This window comes from Mycteria americana, chromosome 1 (genome assembly GCF_035582795.1).
Source record: "Mycteria americana isolate JAX WOST 10 ecotype Jacksonville Zoo and Gardens chromosome 1, USCA_MyAme_1.0, whole genome shotgun sequence".
Classification (NCBI taxonomy): domain Eukaryota; kingdom Metazoa; phylum Chordata; class Aves; order Ciconiiformes; family Ciconiidae; genus Mycteria; species Mycteria americana.
Genome location: NC_134365.1, coordinates 216038786 through 216057018, shown reverse-complemented (window position 1 = coordinate 216057018; position 18233 = coordinate 216038786). Strand labels below are relative to the sequence as shown.

The 18233-nt window shown below is 40.8% G+C and overlaps 2 protein-coding genes across 5 annotated transcripts in view; one reads left to right on the top strand and one right to left on the bottom strand.

The window, feature by feature from the left end:
* PICALM (phosphatidylinositol binding clathrin assembly protein) overlaps positions 1-8190 on the top strand; it is a 71410-nt gene extending 63220 nt beyond the window's left edge. For 3 of the 4 annotated variants that reach the window (XM_075491193.1, XM_075491192.1, XM_075491195.1), the window contains 2 exons: positions 5743-5845; positions 6813-8190. In XM_075491193.1, the coding sequence (XP_075347308.1) occupies positions 5743-5835 (93 nt within the window). In that variant the 3' untranslated portion in view covers positions 5836-5845; positions 6813-8190. The remainder of the gene's footprint in view (positions 1-5742; positions 5846-6812) is intronic. The other variant, XM_075491194.1, reaches the window with a different exon arrangement.
* Positions 8191-10833: 2643 nt separating this feature from the next.
* The window catches only part of CCDC83 (coiled-coil domain containing 83), a 35038-nt gene continuing 27638 nt past the window's right edge, over positions 10834-18233 (bottom strand). Inside the window, exons 12-16 of the mRNA XM_075492029.1 lie at positions 17886-17971; positions 16224-16408; positions 14248-14424; positions 13252-13320; positions 10834-11597 (exon numbers count right to left, since the gene is read on the bottom strand). Of these exons, the coding sequence (XP_075348144.1) occupies positions 11520-11597; positions 13252-13320; positions 14248-14424; positions 16224-16408; positions 17886-17971 (595 nt within the window). The 3' untranslated portion in view covers positions 10834-11519. The remainder of the gene's footprint in view (positions 11598-13251; positions 13321-14247; positions 14425-16223; positions 16409-17885; positions 17972-18233) is intronic.

The following is an 18233-nucleotide window of genomic DNA, read 5'->3' as shown; positions in this document are numbered from 1 at the left end:
GTGTATGTAGCCTTTTAAGTCTATGACTGTTATAGATGGGTTTGAAAAGAACATGGTATCACCAAACTTGGTGAAACTTCTCCCAACATCTGGTAGTTAGTACTGACCACTCTGTGGGAGGCACATGGCACGTTCATCTAGTTTTAACCATTGTATTTTCAAAAGGTCTTTGTATTCCTCCAAGCTTGTGCAGAAGATGGTATTTAGAACATAGTGAAGATATTCAATAGCTATACAAATCTATCTGGCCTTTCCCTGTTAAGGAAGGTGTTATGTTAAATGGAGTGTTCCTTAAATTGCCTGCTTTTCTGCTTCTCAGGATGTGTCGTGTATAGATTCATAACCTAACACACCAGAATAAGAGTGTGCTGAAGGGTTACTCTGAACATTGAGAAGAACTGACTTTATCAATACTGGAGTTAAATACGTACTTTTTATTGTTTGTTTTGCAAACTTCTGTCACTGGGAATTTTCTATCTGAACTCACTTTTTCAACCCAATAGCTATCTGAAGATGGTTTTTTTGTAGGAAAAACATTAAAAAAAAAAAAAAATAGGGAGAGGGGATGGAGAGCCTTTAACACCTTCATACTATTTTCAGAAAGTATCGAGATCATGAAGACTTTGTTGTGTTTTTGAACTGTAGTTAGAGGCAGAGCCAAGTTTAGCTGGCAGATTGGAACGCCAGTATTAGCAGCGTGTTTTAGTTACTAGCCAAATGTTCCTTTGTCAGAGTTCACACTGTACATCATGACTCCATTAGAAAAATGTAATATATATCGGGACTGTATTCTGATCTTACTATAAAGAGCTCTGTCTTTATAGGTGACTTTGAAAACACGCATGTATAAATTCACTTAAGTATATGTTGGTGTAAGTGTGTTTTTGGGACTGGAGTGTGGAGGGAAAAGAATTCAGCAGTAGGTATGAGAGGAAAAGAGCCTCGAACCTTTCCCCAATGCCTGAATCTGCTCCTTTAACAGGAGAGGCGATGTTGTATGCTGCCAGTGGGCAGTATGTCCATTGTCTTTGCTAAAATAGATTATTTTTTTTTAATTTTTTTTAAAAGACTTCATCTGAAAGGGACACTGTTAGATTTCTTTAGCTAGAAATGCAGTTTTCAACTGACTTTCTCTTAGATTTCTGAGAGCTGCTTCTTAATATTCACTGCCACTTAAGACAAGTGATTCGGTATCTTTCACATGGCTTTTATACTATTTCAAGGAAAAAAAAATGTGTTTATGACACTTCTTAAATAGAGAACAAGTTAAAGGATCCTTAAGGATAAGAGGTTTTCTTCTGCAATTCCCAAGACACCAATTTTGAAATGTCCCTTTAAAAAAAAATAAATCTGCCTACCTGCCTAATTCGGTTATAAACAGGTAGGCAGGTCTGAATAGCAAGGTGAGCCTTTCTGCTTCATTTGGCGCTGCAGGGCTTGGTCTAGGTTGAGTCCCAGCTGGCTGTCATAACAGGGGAAAGAGGAATTAGTCACCAGTGAGGTGTGTAGAGCTCTATTTATTGTGCTTATCTGACAATGTGTTTGGCTCCTGTGAGAATTAATTTGATAGAAAACACACCCTTTGAATCAGCATTTGCTGTGTGACCAGGATGGGTTTTCCCTGAGAGACACAGTCTGCGTTGCTTGCAGGTGTTGAGTTTTCAGAATTCCGACATCAGTAAAGCAGCTTAAATGAAACAAAGGCTGCACACAAGAGCTTCTTCCCCATACACAGCAGAGATGGCATTCACTAGTGTATAGCCACGGAGGGGAATTACAGTATTATTACACTAAATTTACCGTACGCTTAGTCTTGAGGTTCTTCTGAGAGCATATTTGTCTCTTTAGGTTTAGTTCATGCTTCTGTTGTGCCAGAAATAGAAATAGGAAAATAAATAAAACCGTGTGTTCTTGGGGTAAGTAAACAAATCTTAAAGAATGAATAATGGTTGTCTGAAAGGCTTGCAATTCAAACTGCCGACCTCCCACGTGGATCACTCTAAACACCATTATTCTAATGCAAGTTTTGTCCATGGTGTCATCACTGCTAAAAAGTAAATTGTTTTTAATATTTATGTTTAAAGCACCAGATTGTATCACTTACCTCTAGTCTGCCAATAGCTCTTGGTTGCTGTCTACAGTGAAGAAACTTGAAGGTACTTAAAAGCATAATGACAGATATGAAGTTGTTGCCGAAAAAGTGTATTTCCCAGTTGTAGTGTGTTGGGAACTCCTCCTGCGTTGTATACAGAGTGGTGAAATAGGCATCTCAATGTTGTCCAGTTTCTTTGTAATTTAAACTGGTGTTCTAGTTTAAATCCAGTTAAACTTGATACTCTTAAGGATTTGTTTTAATAAATATACTTTTCTTACCTCTAGACATACCTATTTTGCCTCTCTTTCAAGTGTTCTGTTTACATGCATGCAACTTTATTTCTAATTGTTGCTATCCAAAGCAAGGGTAGCTTGTTTTTTTTAAGTGCAAAATAATTTGAAGCAACTGAGAATGAGACTAGAACAGTTGTGTCTCTGAAAATCTAGGTGCAGAAGATATTCGTAGTTTTAAGAGACTGGTGTGAATTCTTTGAAATCACTTATTGTGCATTAGGGTCAGTATTTCCTGCTCGAGAAAGAAAAAAAATAGTTTTTGTCATGATAAAATTGCAGGCTTTCCTCACTGCAAAATATTACAGCACACTACCCAGAACAGTGAGAAGGGTTGGAGTTGTGGGATTAAATTTTAGCTGGTGGGGGGGAGAGTGTGTATGAGGAAGGGACAGGCTGAATCAATCTCCAGACAAGGTTAAAGAGTAGCCAGAGCGATGGCGGATGTGATACAGTACAGCAAATGCAAAACATTTCAGATGAGCCGGATCTGAATGATGTACAGGTAACTGGAATATAAACCACCCCTTGCAAGATCTGAGTGTCATCTGAGTTGTCCGCACGACAACAGTGCTTGAATGTTCACCACCACCAAAACCATTATCATGTTGGCTAATATAAAATGGTACAATACTGACAAATCAGTGGTATGCCTTTACGTGTTGTATATTCTGGTCTGCTTCCCCCCAGACGGACATAGCCTTAGGAGGGGAAGCAGCTGCGTAGTGAAAATTTTAAGATTTAAAATTTAATCAAGGGATTACTCTGCCTACTGCCAGCATCCCTGTGAATTGTAACACTGCAGTTGTTAATGTCACTGAGTTGTACAGGAAAAGTAGTAGGAGTGATTGCCTGATGATGATGAAGAACAGGTGAATGTGCAAATGAGTTAAGTGTAAGTTGGTTTTGGATGGGGTGTTTGGTTTTGGTTTTTGGGGGTTGTTTTGGTCTTTTTTTTTTTTTGTGGGTTGGTTGGTTTGTTTGTTTGAAACTGGAAGAACAGTCTATATAGTTCAGGACAGACTTATGCCAGAAAGTAAACTTTACAGGTGCTCCTTTTGGCACGTTAATCCTAAAATACATGCTAAAACAGCTTGACAGACTCATTTAATGAGAAACCAGTATCTAGTTAATGACGGGAATCAGCACAATACTCACTTATGGATGGGTGGTTCTGTGTTAACTGTGACTCTGGGGAGTTTTTGTCTTTGGAAGCAGCGAAAAGTGACGACTGCTGTTGGAGGTGAGACTAAGCTTTGGGTCTGATCCAGCACAGTACGTTGCATTTCAGATCGCACAAGCGCTGGGCAGTAAGGAGGCTAAATCTACAGCTCTAGACGTATTAGCGCTGGAGAAACTGATGGCCAGTGCTGTTGTTTTAAATGCTTCTTAGAAACTGCTAAGGTAGGTTCTGGTTTTTGGATATATTTATAAGCGGTATTCTTGATAGATGCCACGTAGGAAACTGTCTAACTATACTTTCCTTGGTTTTTTTGAGGCCTCCTTTTTAATAACTAGAGGCATCTTGTTAAAATAGGTATTTACTGTAAGATACTGTGTCTTGTCTGAATTTGGCTGTGGCATCTAGGAAGTAGCGTTGTTAAGTTCTTTCCCAGTATTTAACCTGAACAGGCTTCCTGAAACTTCACCTCTGTTTCTGGTTACATGCTGATGTTGCACAGATGACAGAGCTCTAAACCTACCAGTCTTCCACACTGCTTTCAAACTGGGACATTATTTTGGACTTGATATCAATTGGAGATTTGCCAACTCAATTTAACAGGACTTTTAATATGTGACTTCAAGCCATTTGACCATGAAGAGGAAGAATGTCTCAAGAAATCAGGTCGCAGCAGGCATGCCTGGCTGAAGTTATGTCTCTGTCAGACTTTATCACTAGTCTGGCTCAAATCCTGGAGAGTGGTAGGGTGTGTGAGCTACAGCTTTCCAAAGGGAAGAACCGAGTTCAAAAGGGGAACTTCTGACATCCTGAAATTGCTTCTCAAGCACTTCCCATTCTGTCTCATGACTCTTCCATAATCTGTTTATGGGGACTGGATCCGAGTGCCCCATTGGGAGTGGGGTTTTGGGAGGGAGATAAAGATTCCAACCCAGATAAGAGAGAGTACTGATCCTGAAAGAGCTCCTTCTCCCCCCGTGGTTTCAGAGACAGGCATTAACGTGAAAAATTCAAATTTGCAATGGCAATATTTACTCTCCGGGCACTTCTGCAAGCAGTTCCCATAAGCACGTTCCCTGTCATGCGTAGGTTGGCAGGCATTCAGTATTTCCAAAGGAAATACGTCTTCATACGATGGTTTTTGCAATGGGTATGAAGTGCAAGTATGCACTGGTGATTAGCGACTCAGTTATGAGTAAACTGTTAAAGTGATGGAATCTGAAATAGAGGAAGTTGACTGTTTTATTTGTAACTGCAAAAACATGCAACCTCTATGAGGGAGGAAGGCGAATAGACTTTGATAAAGCACCATTTATAACTGGGAAAGCACGAACAAAGAAGGAAAAGGGTTAAAAAAAAAAAATCAACAAAGAGCAGATACTCCTGCAATTACAGCCTGCAGATTACTGGTCCCTTCCAGCAGCAGCAGCTGGAACGCCAGTATTACCTACTTGTAAATTATGTGCTTTATATGGCTGAATTTGTAGTGTGGTGCTTTAAATACATGGCTACAGGATGTGATTTTTTTGTTAGTATAGATAGTACGGACTATCGGTCTCAGTCTTCAGTTCTCACCTAAAACGGCAGCAGTTGACAAACTCTTGTCTATATTTTTTTTCCTACTCCCAGAATATATCCCCTGTTCTCCTTCTAGGCCCCAAACTGACAATTATCCATTGTCTGCTCTCCAGCTTCTTTTTATACACATCCTATTGTGAGAGGAAAAGATGCTGAGAGCTGTTTCTTCTGGAGAAGGCATCTGGAAAGCTGCCATGCTCTGGCCAGACCCCCAGCCTCATCTCTCCCTGCCAGGACGTAGTTTTGCCAGTAAAGCGGGGAGAGCGCTAACCCGTTTCACAGGAGTGGCAAGCTTGATGTTTTGTATCTTCTTCTGAAGAAAACCGCTGTGAAAGTGCGAGGCTATCTGCTGACTCGGCAAATGCCAACTGAAGTTTCCTTTCTGGAGGGTCATGTCCAGCTTGTTTCTGCATTACACCAACCATTGAAGAGGCTTTCTGTTTTCCATATGACCAAACACCTTGTTTTAATAGTTGATTTCTGCCAAGTTTGCCTCGTAACATCCCCTTGTCCTTTCATTACACGTTCAGCTTTCATATTCTGTCATTCTGAGACCTTTTTTCTTTTTCTTTCCCTTTCTCTGTCGTCTTTCCTACTAGCTGTCTGCAGCATCCAGCCCTTCCAGTCAGAGTCCTCACAGAGCCTCAGGAAAGGATCCCTTTGCAGAGCTCTCTCTCCAGGATTTCTTGTAGAACAACTTAGGTATTGTCTGTTATTCTGGGGAGATGCTGGTCTTTGATATAAAACGAAATTAAAGTTCTAATTCGAGTTTTATTAACATGGCTAGAACTGTTCCTGAAGAAAATAAAACAAGTCATGTTGAGTTGGAAGCATTGTGGAAGTGACTTGGAAACTCGGTATACTTAACTGCAGCGGTTTAAAGGCCCGATCAAGTCATTTTGCTTCAGTGTATTGGAAATAAAGTGTGATAGTTCCTTTCTGAACTGCAAGAGCCAGCACACAAGGTACTTTACTGCAGCTGGGGAGAAGGAACTGGTACTACCTGGTGTTTACTGTTTCATCAGGAAAATGGTTAGGGTTGGTGGTTATCGGCAAACACCTGACTGCTGCTGGCAGTCTGCTCGTGCACTTCACCACGTGGTTGACCAAAGAGTTCACTTCATGCAGAAGGAGATACTTGGTTTCATGTGTGCAAGGGTTCAATTTTGGTATGGATGTGCACTGCAGTTCTTTTTATCAATCATGGGCAGGTGGAAATTAAATGCTAAAATGAGCAAAAAACATGAAAACATTCAAGAATACACAGTGTAAAGAAAGAGCAGGCTTTATTGCACGCAGCGTCTGCTTTTCTTTGTGCACTCCTCTGGTTCAGTGTGAAAAGTGACCTTGAGTTCTCTTCATAAAGATGCTGATCTGTGTTATGCTGCCACTGGTGACAAGACTGCATGGATAAGTAGGGGGGGGTTTATTGTTGGACAAACCAGCTTAATGCAGAGATGTTCCAAAGGCTGGTGAAGTTGGAAAAACATCCTGATGGCTTTTGATTGTTTTCTGGCCCTGATTTTGTAGAATTCTTGTTTCTGTTCGAAACTTCAGATCTTGGGGTAGGTTGGGCATTGGAAGAATAGAAATTTTTGGAGAAAACAGAGGTTTATAGTTAAGTCCTACTTCTGTTGGATGTTAACACAAGGGTTTTTAATCTTTCCAGATTCAATTTATGTAACTGTGTTAGATGGAAGAGAAAGGAACGTTTCCAAAAAGATGCGCTCACCAGTAAACCCCCACTTCCAGGAAAAAATGAACTTCAGTCTCTCAAACTCTCCTCTTCCACTCAATGATGCAGTGAAGTGATGAAGACCAATGAAGGAACCTGGGACAACTCCATCAGAAAACATCAAGATACCACACAAAGCCAAGAATCGCCATGAATTAAGACTAAGACCTATTTTTTGTCCTGGTGACTAACACATCAATACTTTCAGCTGCGAATAATACCCATAACCAGTAACATACGAAGAGAAGCCTTTATTCTGGAAATTGAGATTGGTGTTTGGAAATGCTGTCTGGAATGGACATGTGTCCTTTACCGTAACTCGAAACAAGACCCTGGGCAGGGGAGGGTCAAATCCTAACTCTTAATTCTGCAGTTACCTTTTCTTCAGTCCTCACAAGTGTAGGCACAGCAGTAATGGGAATTAACTTTTTTTAAAAATTATATATTCAGTTTGCAGTAGACATTCCTTATGTATTATTGTTTGTATTTATTTATGATTATCAATTTAACATTAATATTGTATCAAAAAAACCTCCTTATGAAAATGAGTATGGATGTATACAGTATGTCTGATTTTTATCCACACAGAATGAATCTGATTCAGAATGCTTTTCAGCTGACATACAGAGCACTAAATATTTTAAAGGTCTGAATCTAATGAATTCTCAGTATCTATGGGAATTGGGGAAGAGCTGTAAAATGCATTAATCCTTATAGTCAATTCTGTGCCTAGGATTTTGCAAGGGAACAGTTAACTGACTAGAAGAAGCACTACATTTTTAATTCAGCATTAGTGCATTGGGAAGGAACTTTATTGCTTTGTGCTTGGCATGTCATTATTTTTACATTTGACATTATAAGGCCTTTCCAAAATGAATGTGAGGAATTGCTTTCACTTTAAGACTTTCCTTCTCTTCTGTAAAAAAAGAAAACAAAAACAAAAAAACCCCAAACCAACTGAGGTGGTGTGTGGTGGCGGGGGGAAGTCTTTTCATTTGGCTAGTGCCATGTTTATGATCACGTACCTTTTAAAAGTAAAAAAGGGGAAGTAGCTTCCTTATGTCTGTCTAGTGGGTATTTAGTTAACGAAGAATTAAAGTAGCACTGTTGATCGGTGCTTTGTGTAAATACATCATACCTTTTGGGTGGAGTGGGGCCTTCAGGAGGATAGTCAATGATATGAAAGCAATTCTGTACATGAATTAAGCATACTTGCTGCATTGTCTCTGCAGATTCTATTTTTGTTTAAAATATTAAAATGTATGTTAGCAAAAATGGGTGGATTTTCAAATAAAATGCAGCTTCCACAGAACTTTTGTTACGGTATGAAAGTCTGAGGTGCTTCTTTTCTTTTTGCTGCTTCAAATGTGCACTGATGATTGCTTTGTTTACTTAATAAAATACCAAATGTATTTCCTACGTGCATATTGTATTACAGGAAGCGCAGCACTGAGTGAGGTGAGCTATACACCATCTTCCCAGCGGTGCTGCAGTAAGACGGCCTTGGTTCCACTGTAACGAGTTGTCTCATTAAGAGCTGGATTCCTTACTTCAGATGATATTACAACGATCTTCTAGTTTTTCAAAATATTCATGGCAATAAACTTGTACCCTCTATAACTGAGCAAGAAGTATAAATACGCCAAAATAATTATTTGGTTATCTTCCCTAATCTTCCAGCAGCAGTTCACGCTGGTGAAGCTTTGAACAGCTTGCTCAGACCATCGTCTGCATTAGATCTAGTTTTCATCACAAGGAGTCGTGATATGAATGGAACTTCCCTCTTCTCAACCACCTGAGGCTTGTCCTGAAGGATGTATAGCATAAAATGATCAGGGCAGATCAGCAGATTTACAATTTGTTTCTAAAAGCATGAATTAAAAAAAACCCTGAACCTGTTACTTTTAGAGTATATAATGCAGATGCCCAGATCAGGGGAATTTCATGCACAAGTTTACTTAAATCTTTACCTTCCTACAACTGTGGCTTTCAGTGGGGGACTGAGGGGTACCACCAGAGGACAACTGCTTTGTAGTTTTTGCTTGCAGTCAGAATAGCAAAACTGTGAATTATCTGAATCGGCTGGAATAAAGGTGCATGCTTGTGTCCTATTAGCTAAATCGGTAACTGCCAGGGTACAAATTGTTCTGAAACATGGTCCACAGCGTGTGTGAAAGATTAAGGTAGACCTTCCTCCTCCTCCTTAGCCCAGCATGCTATAACACCAACCTTGTTGTCTTCTCAGGTCTGTGATGCTCTCCGCACAGTAGTTTCAATCTGTGTTTTGAGGCTGTTGACTGAGGATAAATCTGCTTGCTTTGTTCTCAGATCTTTTTGATCCCTTGGGCCCCCTTTGTGGGGCTGTGGACCTGAGGTCGCAAATCATGCAGGTGCCAAAAATCCCCAAACAAACAAAACCACCTCTTCTGCAGGGGATGACGAGTTCTTCATGTTACCCTTCACTGCTCACTCGTTGTTGCTCAGTTTCTTAAGCTTAACCTGCACTCTCTTGTTGGAGGCCTTGCTAACAAACCTTGCTTTTGGTTTACTCTTCAGAGACAAACTGGCTTGTTTGAGGATTATTTTCCCATTTACTTTGTTCCTAATAAGTATGTTTGCTTTCCATATTGCTGGAATAACACTCAGTTGTAGCTTAATTTAAAAAGCATAGCTCGTAGACATGTTTGTTTTGAATTACTCTGGCCGTTTTCAGTAATGGGGGGTTGTGAAAACCTGGTTCTCCTCAGAATTGAGTTCAAAGGCTGTTTAATCTAGAGAAGCAAACTCTGCCTAGAAAGCTGCCTGTGCCTAGCAAGCAGTGGAGGGTATAGTGCTTTGTTAGAGGGCTGCGGTTCCTTTCAGAGCTTTGTGAAGGAAACTAGTGTGTCAGAATTGTCACAATATTTTTAATTTTTTTAAAATCAGAGAATGATATAATTAAAACAACTGGATTTACCTCTTGAGACGATTACTCCTGCCAGAACAAGAACCTGAACAGCTAGTAACTTCATGTGTTTTCTAAAAGCCCAAATGTAGAATCTTCTTCTGAAGACAAATCTAAATTCTTCTGCTGCTTCTGTTCTTTGTTTCAAAGTCACAAACTACCCTGAACTGTTCTATGCAATAAATTGACACTGACAGTACCTCAGGAGATGTTTAAAAACTGTTTTTACGTGACATCAGATGGTCCGTTCATCCAGCTACTGGCATAAGTCACAGACTCTCCCAGCTGCCAAACAGCCCTTCAGCAAGAAGGGGGGACAGGGTGGAACCCTGCATCTTTTGTTAGGTGCAAAGTGCCTGTTTGCAGAGCCTGGTATAAATTTTGTAGCAACATAAATGAATTGCAACTTGAAGGCTGTGACGTAATTGAAAGATTGTGGTAGAAAAATGAGAATTGGGTGCCAAAAACACAGGGAGAGAGAGGAAATGCTGAGGAGAGCAGAAGATTGACAAGATAACGTGAGGGGTTGTGGAGAAAGGTGCTGAATACAGAAGAAAAACCAATGTTCATGGGAGCATACGTAAACTAAAGAAGAGCTTTCTCCTTGGCCTGCTGGCAATCTTTTGACTTGACCTTTGCAGCTCTCTCGCGCTGCAGGGCAGAGAGCAGAAAGTCTTGACATCTTTTGCTGAATTTGCCCAACAAGAAAAATGTGTGAGTTAGTGATGTTTTCCATGTTCAAACTGGAGAATGAAGGGACGTGGCTGATCAGGACACTATGTCCTGGCTAGATCAGGAGAATGAGGAAGAGAGAACCCTGAGCAGGTTCCCCTGAAGGTATAACATTGCTGCCACCCACTTGGCAGCCTTTTGTGTCTGAAGGCTGAGTAAATACTCTGTCCGTTTCACTTGTGGGAGATGACTTGCCCAAGATAACAAATCAGTCTATGAGTTGAGTAAAACACATTTCTTTTTTCTTGCTTCTCTGCTGATGAAATTTCCTGAGGCAAAGATCAAAAAGCCTTGGAACAAACAGCCAACTTCCTTAAAAGTTCTGTTGTGTGAGCTGATAATGCTGCTGAAAATGTGTTGGATGCAAGCTCTGGATATCCGGCAGCTGCGGAATACGAAGAGAGCTGAGGTCCGGGTTTATTTTCATAGCATAGATCTCCGCTTTGTTCACAGTGGTAACTGCTGAACTTCCCCATGCCAGCTACAGCAATTGCCCAAGTATTGTTTTTCTAAAAAAGCATATTTTATACAATTTTAGCCTCTTGCTGCACTGTAATCAGTAAAAGTGAGGCAAAGATCCAGCACCATATCAAATCCCAGTTTTCCATGGCTCAGTGGAGATGCTCTATGAGCCACATATGGGAACAGTTGTTGGCATGTTGTTACCATGTCATGTCCTAAAACAACACCGTGTTTGTGGTAGTCTGCAGAACATGAGCTCTGAAGTCTAGTGTTACAGAGGAACATCCTTACTTCTACAGTGGACTCAAAATCCAAGGGAAAGTCTTTCTCAGAGGAACATCCAGCTGCAAAACATAAGTGGCTTTGAGACGCTAACACCATTAGATTCTCTGTTCCTTGCTTGTCACTACAGCGTAACCTTCCAGTCCATTAGCTTCTGCCTTGACCTTGTTCTGGCAAACTCCTTTTAGCCCACAGAAGCGGAGCATCTAATGACTTCTCTCTCAGAAAGCAGCCAAACAAGAACAAACACTGCAGAACGAGTCTCCTACCCTCATTTCCCAAAACACGCAGGTCTGAACCTGTGGAAAGATTGCCTTGTTATATAACCTAGCTGCATCGGAGGCTGCAAACCTCTCAAAAACCAGAGCAAAAGTTAAGTAACCTACATTCCCCGCAGCTCAGGCTGGGGAGGGATCATACTTGCACAGCCAGGCCCCAAAGCGATATAACACAGTTGCTTGACTCTACAGGGAGACTGCTCGGAGAGGGTTCAAACCAGCAGTGCGCTGAGGTAAGCAGCGCCTGTAAGCACGGGAGCGGATCCAGGCTAGCAGGACGCCCCGCCCTGCTCCCTTGTGCTTTGTAGGCATTTGGTGGATTGATGTTTCTCAGTTCCAGCACATGGACTTCAGTTGTGTTAAAATGGCTTTTATTACCACACACTTAACATGCAACTTGGGTGACGCTCATATTTCTTTAACTTTGAATTTCCAGGGAACACTTGTGAGGTTTTTTTTATTCCTGTTGAAACTGCAAGCTTCTTAGAGTTGTGTGCCAGTTAAGTACATAACTCCAGCTCAACCGAGGCCTTGCTTGGATTATAGCTGTGGGGACACGTGGACGCTGTTCTGCATCTTGTAGCCTAACTAGTGGCCTATAGTTGTCTTGCGCATCAGAAACACAGTAAAGAAAAGGTATTTCATAATGCTGGCAATTTAAGGGTGACTCCTGTAAGTTTTGTCCTAACTGGAGCAGTGAACCCTGACTCCCGTTGTTGAAGCAGGAGTTGGAAGCATTAGCCGTGCTGCCAGAAAGTGGACTGATCAGCCCTCTGTTTTACAACATGTTGCTCATTTCTGAGAGATTTTGCCAGTAACAAAATTATCAAATCCAGATGCCTCATTTGCTGAAGACCCTAGCTTTCTCCATATAAAAGCCTCGCACTGGCCTTAACACTAATCCTATAGAAATCAAGGGGATTTGGGACACTTGACTAAATATGTTTTGCTACAGGCTGTTGCTTCTGGCTTGTGCAGGCTGCCCGCAGCTTGTACCCTAATTAGCATGGTTCAGATTTCTTTTTAACTCCTTCTCACCCACGCAGGCATTTATGGAAAAAGGCTAAACAGTGACTTCAAGAGGCGAAGTTTCTTTTTTCCAAGGTACAAGGTTATGTTGTCCTGCCATATGTCCTACATATGGTGCTATGCATTATGGGCATAAGCAAAGAGAAGCCTAGAGATGGGCCCTACATTTACATCGCTAGGAAATGTAAATGCCCTTGGGGAGCGGTGGGAAGAAGGAGAGGCCTTTCTTTTAACTGAAACACTGTTCAGCATAAGCGTATTCTAATTCTGCGACTAAACGAAAAGCTAAACTAATCACTGAGCAGAACTGATCTCTCTTTCAAGTAAGCCATTTCTTGGGGCTTGCACTTCACTCAAAGCAAGCCAGCGTAGCCAAGGGGAGGCTTCTGTTGTGCCGAAAACATTACCACCTCGCAAGTACGGATCCCCGTTCTCTCAGCACTCGAGCACTAGGAGTCACCTCCGTCTTTGCGGTAGCTCAGTTGGGTTACAGCAGGGACAGGTCCAAACTCACTTAACTGTGCACTATGTGGCAACACAAGTGAGATTCAGTCTGAGATTAAGGCTCCTACCTTTATATGTCTGCTTGTGAGCCCGCTGTCTGAGGAGCTGCAGTCAGTGGAGCCCAGAGAACAGTTCAACTCACCTGCAACTCAAGGAGACACCTGCTGGGCTGCAACGTCTGAGCTCGCTTGGAAAATGAAAGATGTCTGCACTGAAGTACAGGAGAAGATGAGACACTCCATAATACCGGTTGTTTAAAATGTTCAAGTTTTTTAGAAAGCTTTATTCCAAACAGCTGATTAAGCAGTCAAGGGTTTAAATCAGATTATTCAATGCTTTCACAAGTTTCTAAATAGGAAATGTGTAGGTCAGAAGCCTGCTCGTGCCTGTGGGGAAGTAACTGCATTGTGTGCTCCTGCTAGGGTGTCCAGGATGTGCAATGGGAGTGGAAAAAACCCCGCTGAATCAATGCACTACGATACATGTTCACAGAGACTAGCCACAAACCAAAGATACAGGGTTACACAACATATTTGGCCAATTCTTAAAAAAAATATATATATTTAAGATGGATTATTTTTATGCTCTGGTTTTTTTATTTTTTCAATTAATTTTTGGTTATTTCAATATAATTAGGTAGGGGTTTTATGGAGACATAAAATGCAGTCAAACATTCCATTTCTAGCAATAGTTGAGTTATGCTTGGATAAATTAGATTCTGCTTTAGCAGGATATTAGGTATTTTGTAACAGGTCTACATTTTATGGCAGCCTGCATTTACCCCTTCCGTGTCTGACCAAGAGGGAATGCCACATTTGACGGACTGCAAGCGAGGAGCACAACACCTAAATATTGACTCGGATCCTTTATTGGATATATGTGCAGCTACTTGGATTGAGAAGCCCAAGAAGTGCACAAGAGTTCTCACAGTGGTAAGGAAAGCAACCTTTCAATTAGCCATCTGCACACAGACATACCTCTCATTAAGTTTATATGTGTAAATCATTATTTGGGCACTCAAAAACAGTTTCCGCAAAGCCCAGTGCCACACACTCCTTGAAGAAGAGAGCAAATATTTAATGAACTGAGAATGTTACATTTTTATGTTATCAGTGCAGCTTGTCTATTTTTAACCAACCTTTTCTTTAGATAAGGCCTTAATCATCTGAGCTGTGATGTGCCCGTCTGATTTACCAATAATGCCATCTTCTACGTGGCTCCTGCCGGGCATTTCTTCCGGTTCTTTATGAATAGGCATGGCTCTTCCAACCACGCACATTAGCTTTGTCTCCAGAGGACCCAGTTTTAAGTATTCCTTAAGAAGAAAGAATATTATTCTTCTGCAATTACACAGAAAAGCAGCCGTTCTTCAAAAAAACTAGCAACTTTCCTTTTAAAAGCAACTGTAAAGACACTGCCCTGGGGTTGCTATGTTTGGTAATGTCAGCGTTAATGGGCTTGGTTTACAAGCCAGCTCATCTTAGGAGGCTGCAGCCTGTGTTTTCACCAATAAGACTTTCTCTGCAAACCAAATTCTGCTCCCAAGTTCAGTTCTGTGGGAAGAATTAAACTAATCCAACAGCTCACTACTGCCAAAAGAGAGAGAGGTCCAAGTCCAGCCATGTGTTTCCACCACGTCTGTGCTGGCTTCTCCAAACCTCTGAGTCAATTCGGTTGACTAACCCAACATAAAACTAATTCAGGAGGAGAAAAAAAGGCAAACTTTTCTGCTGGGTTAGTGAGTGAATCAGCTACAGAAAAGGCCAATGGGCGCTATGGATTCCCTAAGGGCAGGAGCAGGACCATACGGCCAAGGCCAGGGAGAGGGAAGAAGGAAACCCTACGGTGCAAGCTCTTGAATCACCCCTATTTAATAAATGCTTTCATAATAGTTGCCAATGCAACTCCACTGTTTGCAAGTACAAGAATGTCAGCAGCACCTATGCCCCTCAGTGGTGCGGGCTCTGCAGTGCTAACAGCAGGAAGAAAGAAATAAAGCTAGTGTTCTTCTCCCAAGGCAACAATTGCAAGGAAACAAACACCTGAACGGATTTTATTTTGTTAAATGTTCAGCTTTTCTCTGTAATGACGCTTAAGGACAGAGCCGCTCCTTAAGTTAGCCTCTGATCAAGGCAACAGGATGATTTATCTGAACATAAGTTGCAGAGTATTAATCAAACTAATACCGAATTTCGAGAAAAAGAGTTGTTGTTGAGGGTTTGGGGTTTTTTTTTTGTTTGGTTGGTTTTGTTTTTAAAACCTATTATTGAGTAAGTTTGACTAGAATATTCAAGAGTAAAGAAACATTATGCAGAAGTATCTTTACACAGCAACCCCTGCAGTCTGCACCGTGTCTATATCATCTTCTTTAATTTGCAGTAGAAATTGATGATGTAGAGTAATACACTTTCTGAGAGTAATTAGTTTATTCAGAAATGTATTCAAGTTTTTGTAACTCAGGAGTGTAGTATGAAAGGCACCCAGAAAACATCCTTTTGCAGCCTAGGATCAAGTATCTCCTGAAGCAGATGCCACCACCTCTTCCAAGAGCCACACAAACTCTGCCTATTTACATATAAGCTGTACCTTTTTATTATCTCAACCCCTGTATTTTGTACCCAGGAACACCTTCATCCAGGCTTTCTGTTGAAGGAATAAATTACTTGTTGATCCTTTAATGCTACTACGCAACAAATTCTAAAGGACCAGCATCCAAGCAAACGAGTCTGTGCAATATCATAGAAAACTGTCACTAGGTGACATTCAGAATTCTTTCTAGGGAGAATTTGACACTCACATATGCTGATTGTTAGGACACCATTCATGTGTCTCATGCTATCAGAAATGCCCTAAGGTATCCAAAACATCCACGTGAGGCTGGCCTGTATGACACAGAACCTTTTGGCCCAGCATCTGAAGGACAGGGAGTGTCCTAACCATCTCAAATAGCACCAGATGCCTATTGATTAAGCATCTGAATTGTACGCTAGGTAAAAGACATTGGAGTTTTTTCTGCTGTAACGCCACTGGGAATAGAATGCTCCTGGCCGTAGCTCATGCTCCATACTGAAATATGTTTGTGTCAGTGAAAGACCCGATTACTTTAACTCATACCTGGAAATCTTTTTCATCTTCATACAACAAGCTATCAAGAATTGGAGTGAATGACTTTTCCCACAGCTCCTCATCACTGTCCTGAGGCTTCTCATTCTCTGTTTTACATTGAATCTTTGGAAAGGCGTTTTTTTTCTGACAGGGGACTGTGGCACTTCTGAGGCTTTCATCTCCATCTGTCTTTGCTTTTTAAAGAGAAGAACAATTACGTGTATGTAATTGTTAAGCTTTATGAAGATCAGAATTAGTAGCTGGTATGAGCATTGCCTGCAATCTTTAATATGGCTTGGCCAGTGCAATGTAAAGAACAGCTTGGTAGGATTTTTAATTGGCAATCCAAGCCAAATGTTGATTTTGCTCACTGATTTTTCTATGTTTATTTCTGTTCACAATTTCTGATCAAGATCAGGGACTGAAATTGATTGGAATTTAGAAGTAATGGGTCTGTGGGATGGGGCAGGGGAAAAAAGGAGCTTTTATCAGTTCACCTTAAATCCCTGAACAGTTAAAAAAAAAAAGGAAAGGCAGCAAAACCAAATATAAACTTTTTCTATATCCATGTGTGTATGTATATATGTACATATATACAAGTTCCTGAAACACAGCTAGTCTACTTATAACTCCCCTGAATAGCTCACATTTGCAGTTGACTAATTCTCAGGATGATAGACCACTCTGGACATGGACTACCAAGTTATAGGTTTGCCTCAGACAGTGACCTGACCCCAACTTATTGGAGCAAAACCCACTCCTCCCAGTAACTATTGTAAAGGTCTAGCAAAGGTAATAGAGCTGAACTGTTCAAAGTTAACATATATCTAATTCAGAAGTCTTAGTCAACATGTTTGCTGGTGCCTGATGGTTCCAGAAAGGCCCACCTATGGCTGGAACTTCAGACTTGTTCATGTACTTGTAACCGTATGGCTTCAGTTTTTGGAACTTACCTCTTTGATTTAATTTTGTCCTTTTTTTTCTCTCTTTCTTCTACTCACTCAAAGTGAGTAAATAAAACACGATACTAAGGAATCCATACAAACCACCCTGAATGGATAAGCACACTCATAAAGTCCTTCTTGCCTAATGGTATATCCTTTTCCTGGGTACATCTACCAGAATAGATGGAGATTCAGCCCAAACTTCAGTACTGCTTACCAAGATTTTCAGTTCAGGCTGAGCTCCATGCAGCTTCATCTGCTCTTGCTAGGGATTTATTTATAATTTAACTCTGGTGTATCTCTATGAGCTGAATGACTGTAAAGTGCATGTAGACTTCAAGTGAAAACCAGTGTAGAGTTCAAGAGTGTCCTCTCAGGGACAAGATATAATGAAGTATATGGATCAGTAAAGAACTGATTAAGATATGAATCATATCTTCATAAAAGATGGCCAATCCTATTAATCACATTCCAGGCTAGCTCTATCAGTAATTACATTCAACAATCTAAACACCAATTTCAATTTTAAAACTGTATTACAGGCAGATTATGGTTTTGTCTTCTTAACACAAACTACAGTCTATCATTGCTGTGGTGGCTGCAATTAAGTGGGAAATTAAGTGTTCACCATGTAAAACAGGCAGTTTGATAAAAAACTTAAGAAATAAAAAGTATTTAAATGTTCAGTGATTTATCAGTTCTTACAAGCTGCTGGCATGTGCATTACCTGCATACTTTCTGTACGCCACTTCTTTCATTTCATCCTTAGGAAATTCATCTTGAAAGCCAGCTGCCTGGGTAAGAAACAAATGCCTATGAAATAAAAAAAAAATAAAGTGAAACTCATATTAGAGGTCTGAATTTTCTCTCTAAATTGTCCTGTGCAATCTTTTGGGGTGGGGGGGAGGGCACCCCTTCTGAAAGCCATTTGCTGCTTAACCACAAATGCAGAATAGCGCAATGGTTTAAAAATGCAATGGAGGCAGCCAGGTAGCTTAGTTGCTAATACGCTGCTCTTTTTTATTCTTAGTTCCTAAGTTCAACTATGTCCATGAGACTAAAAGAAAACAAATGT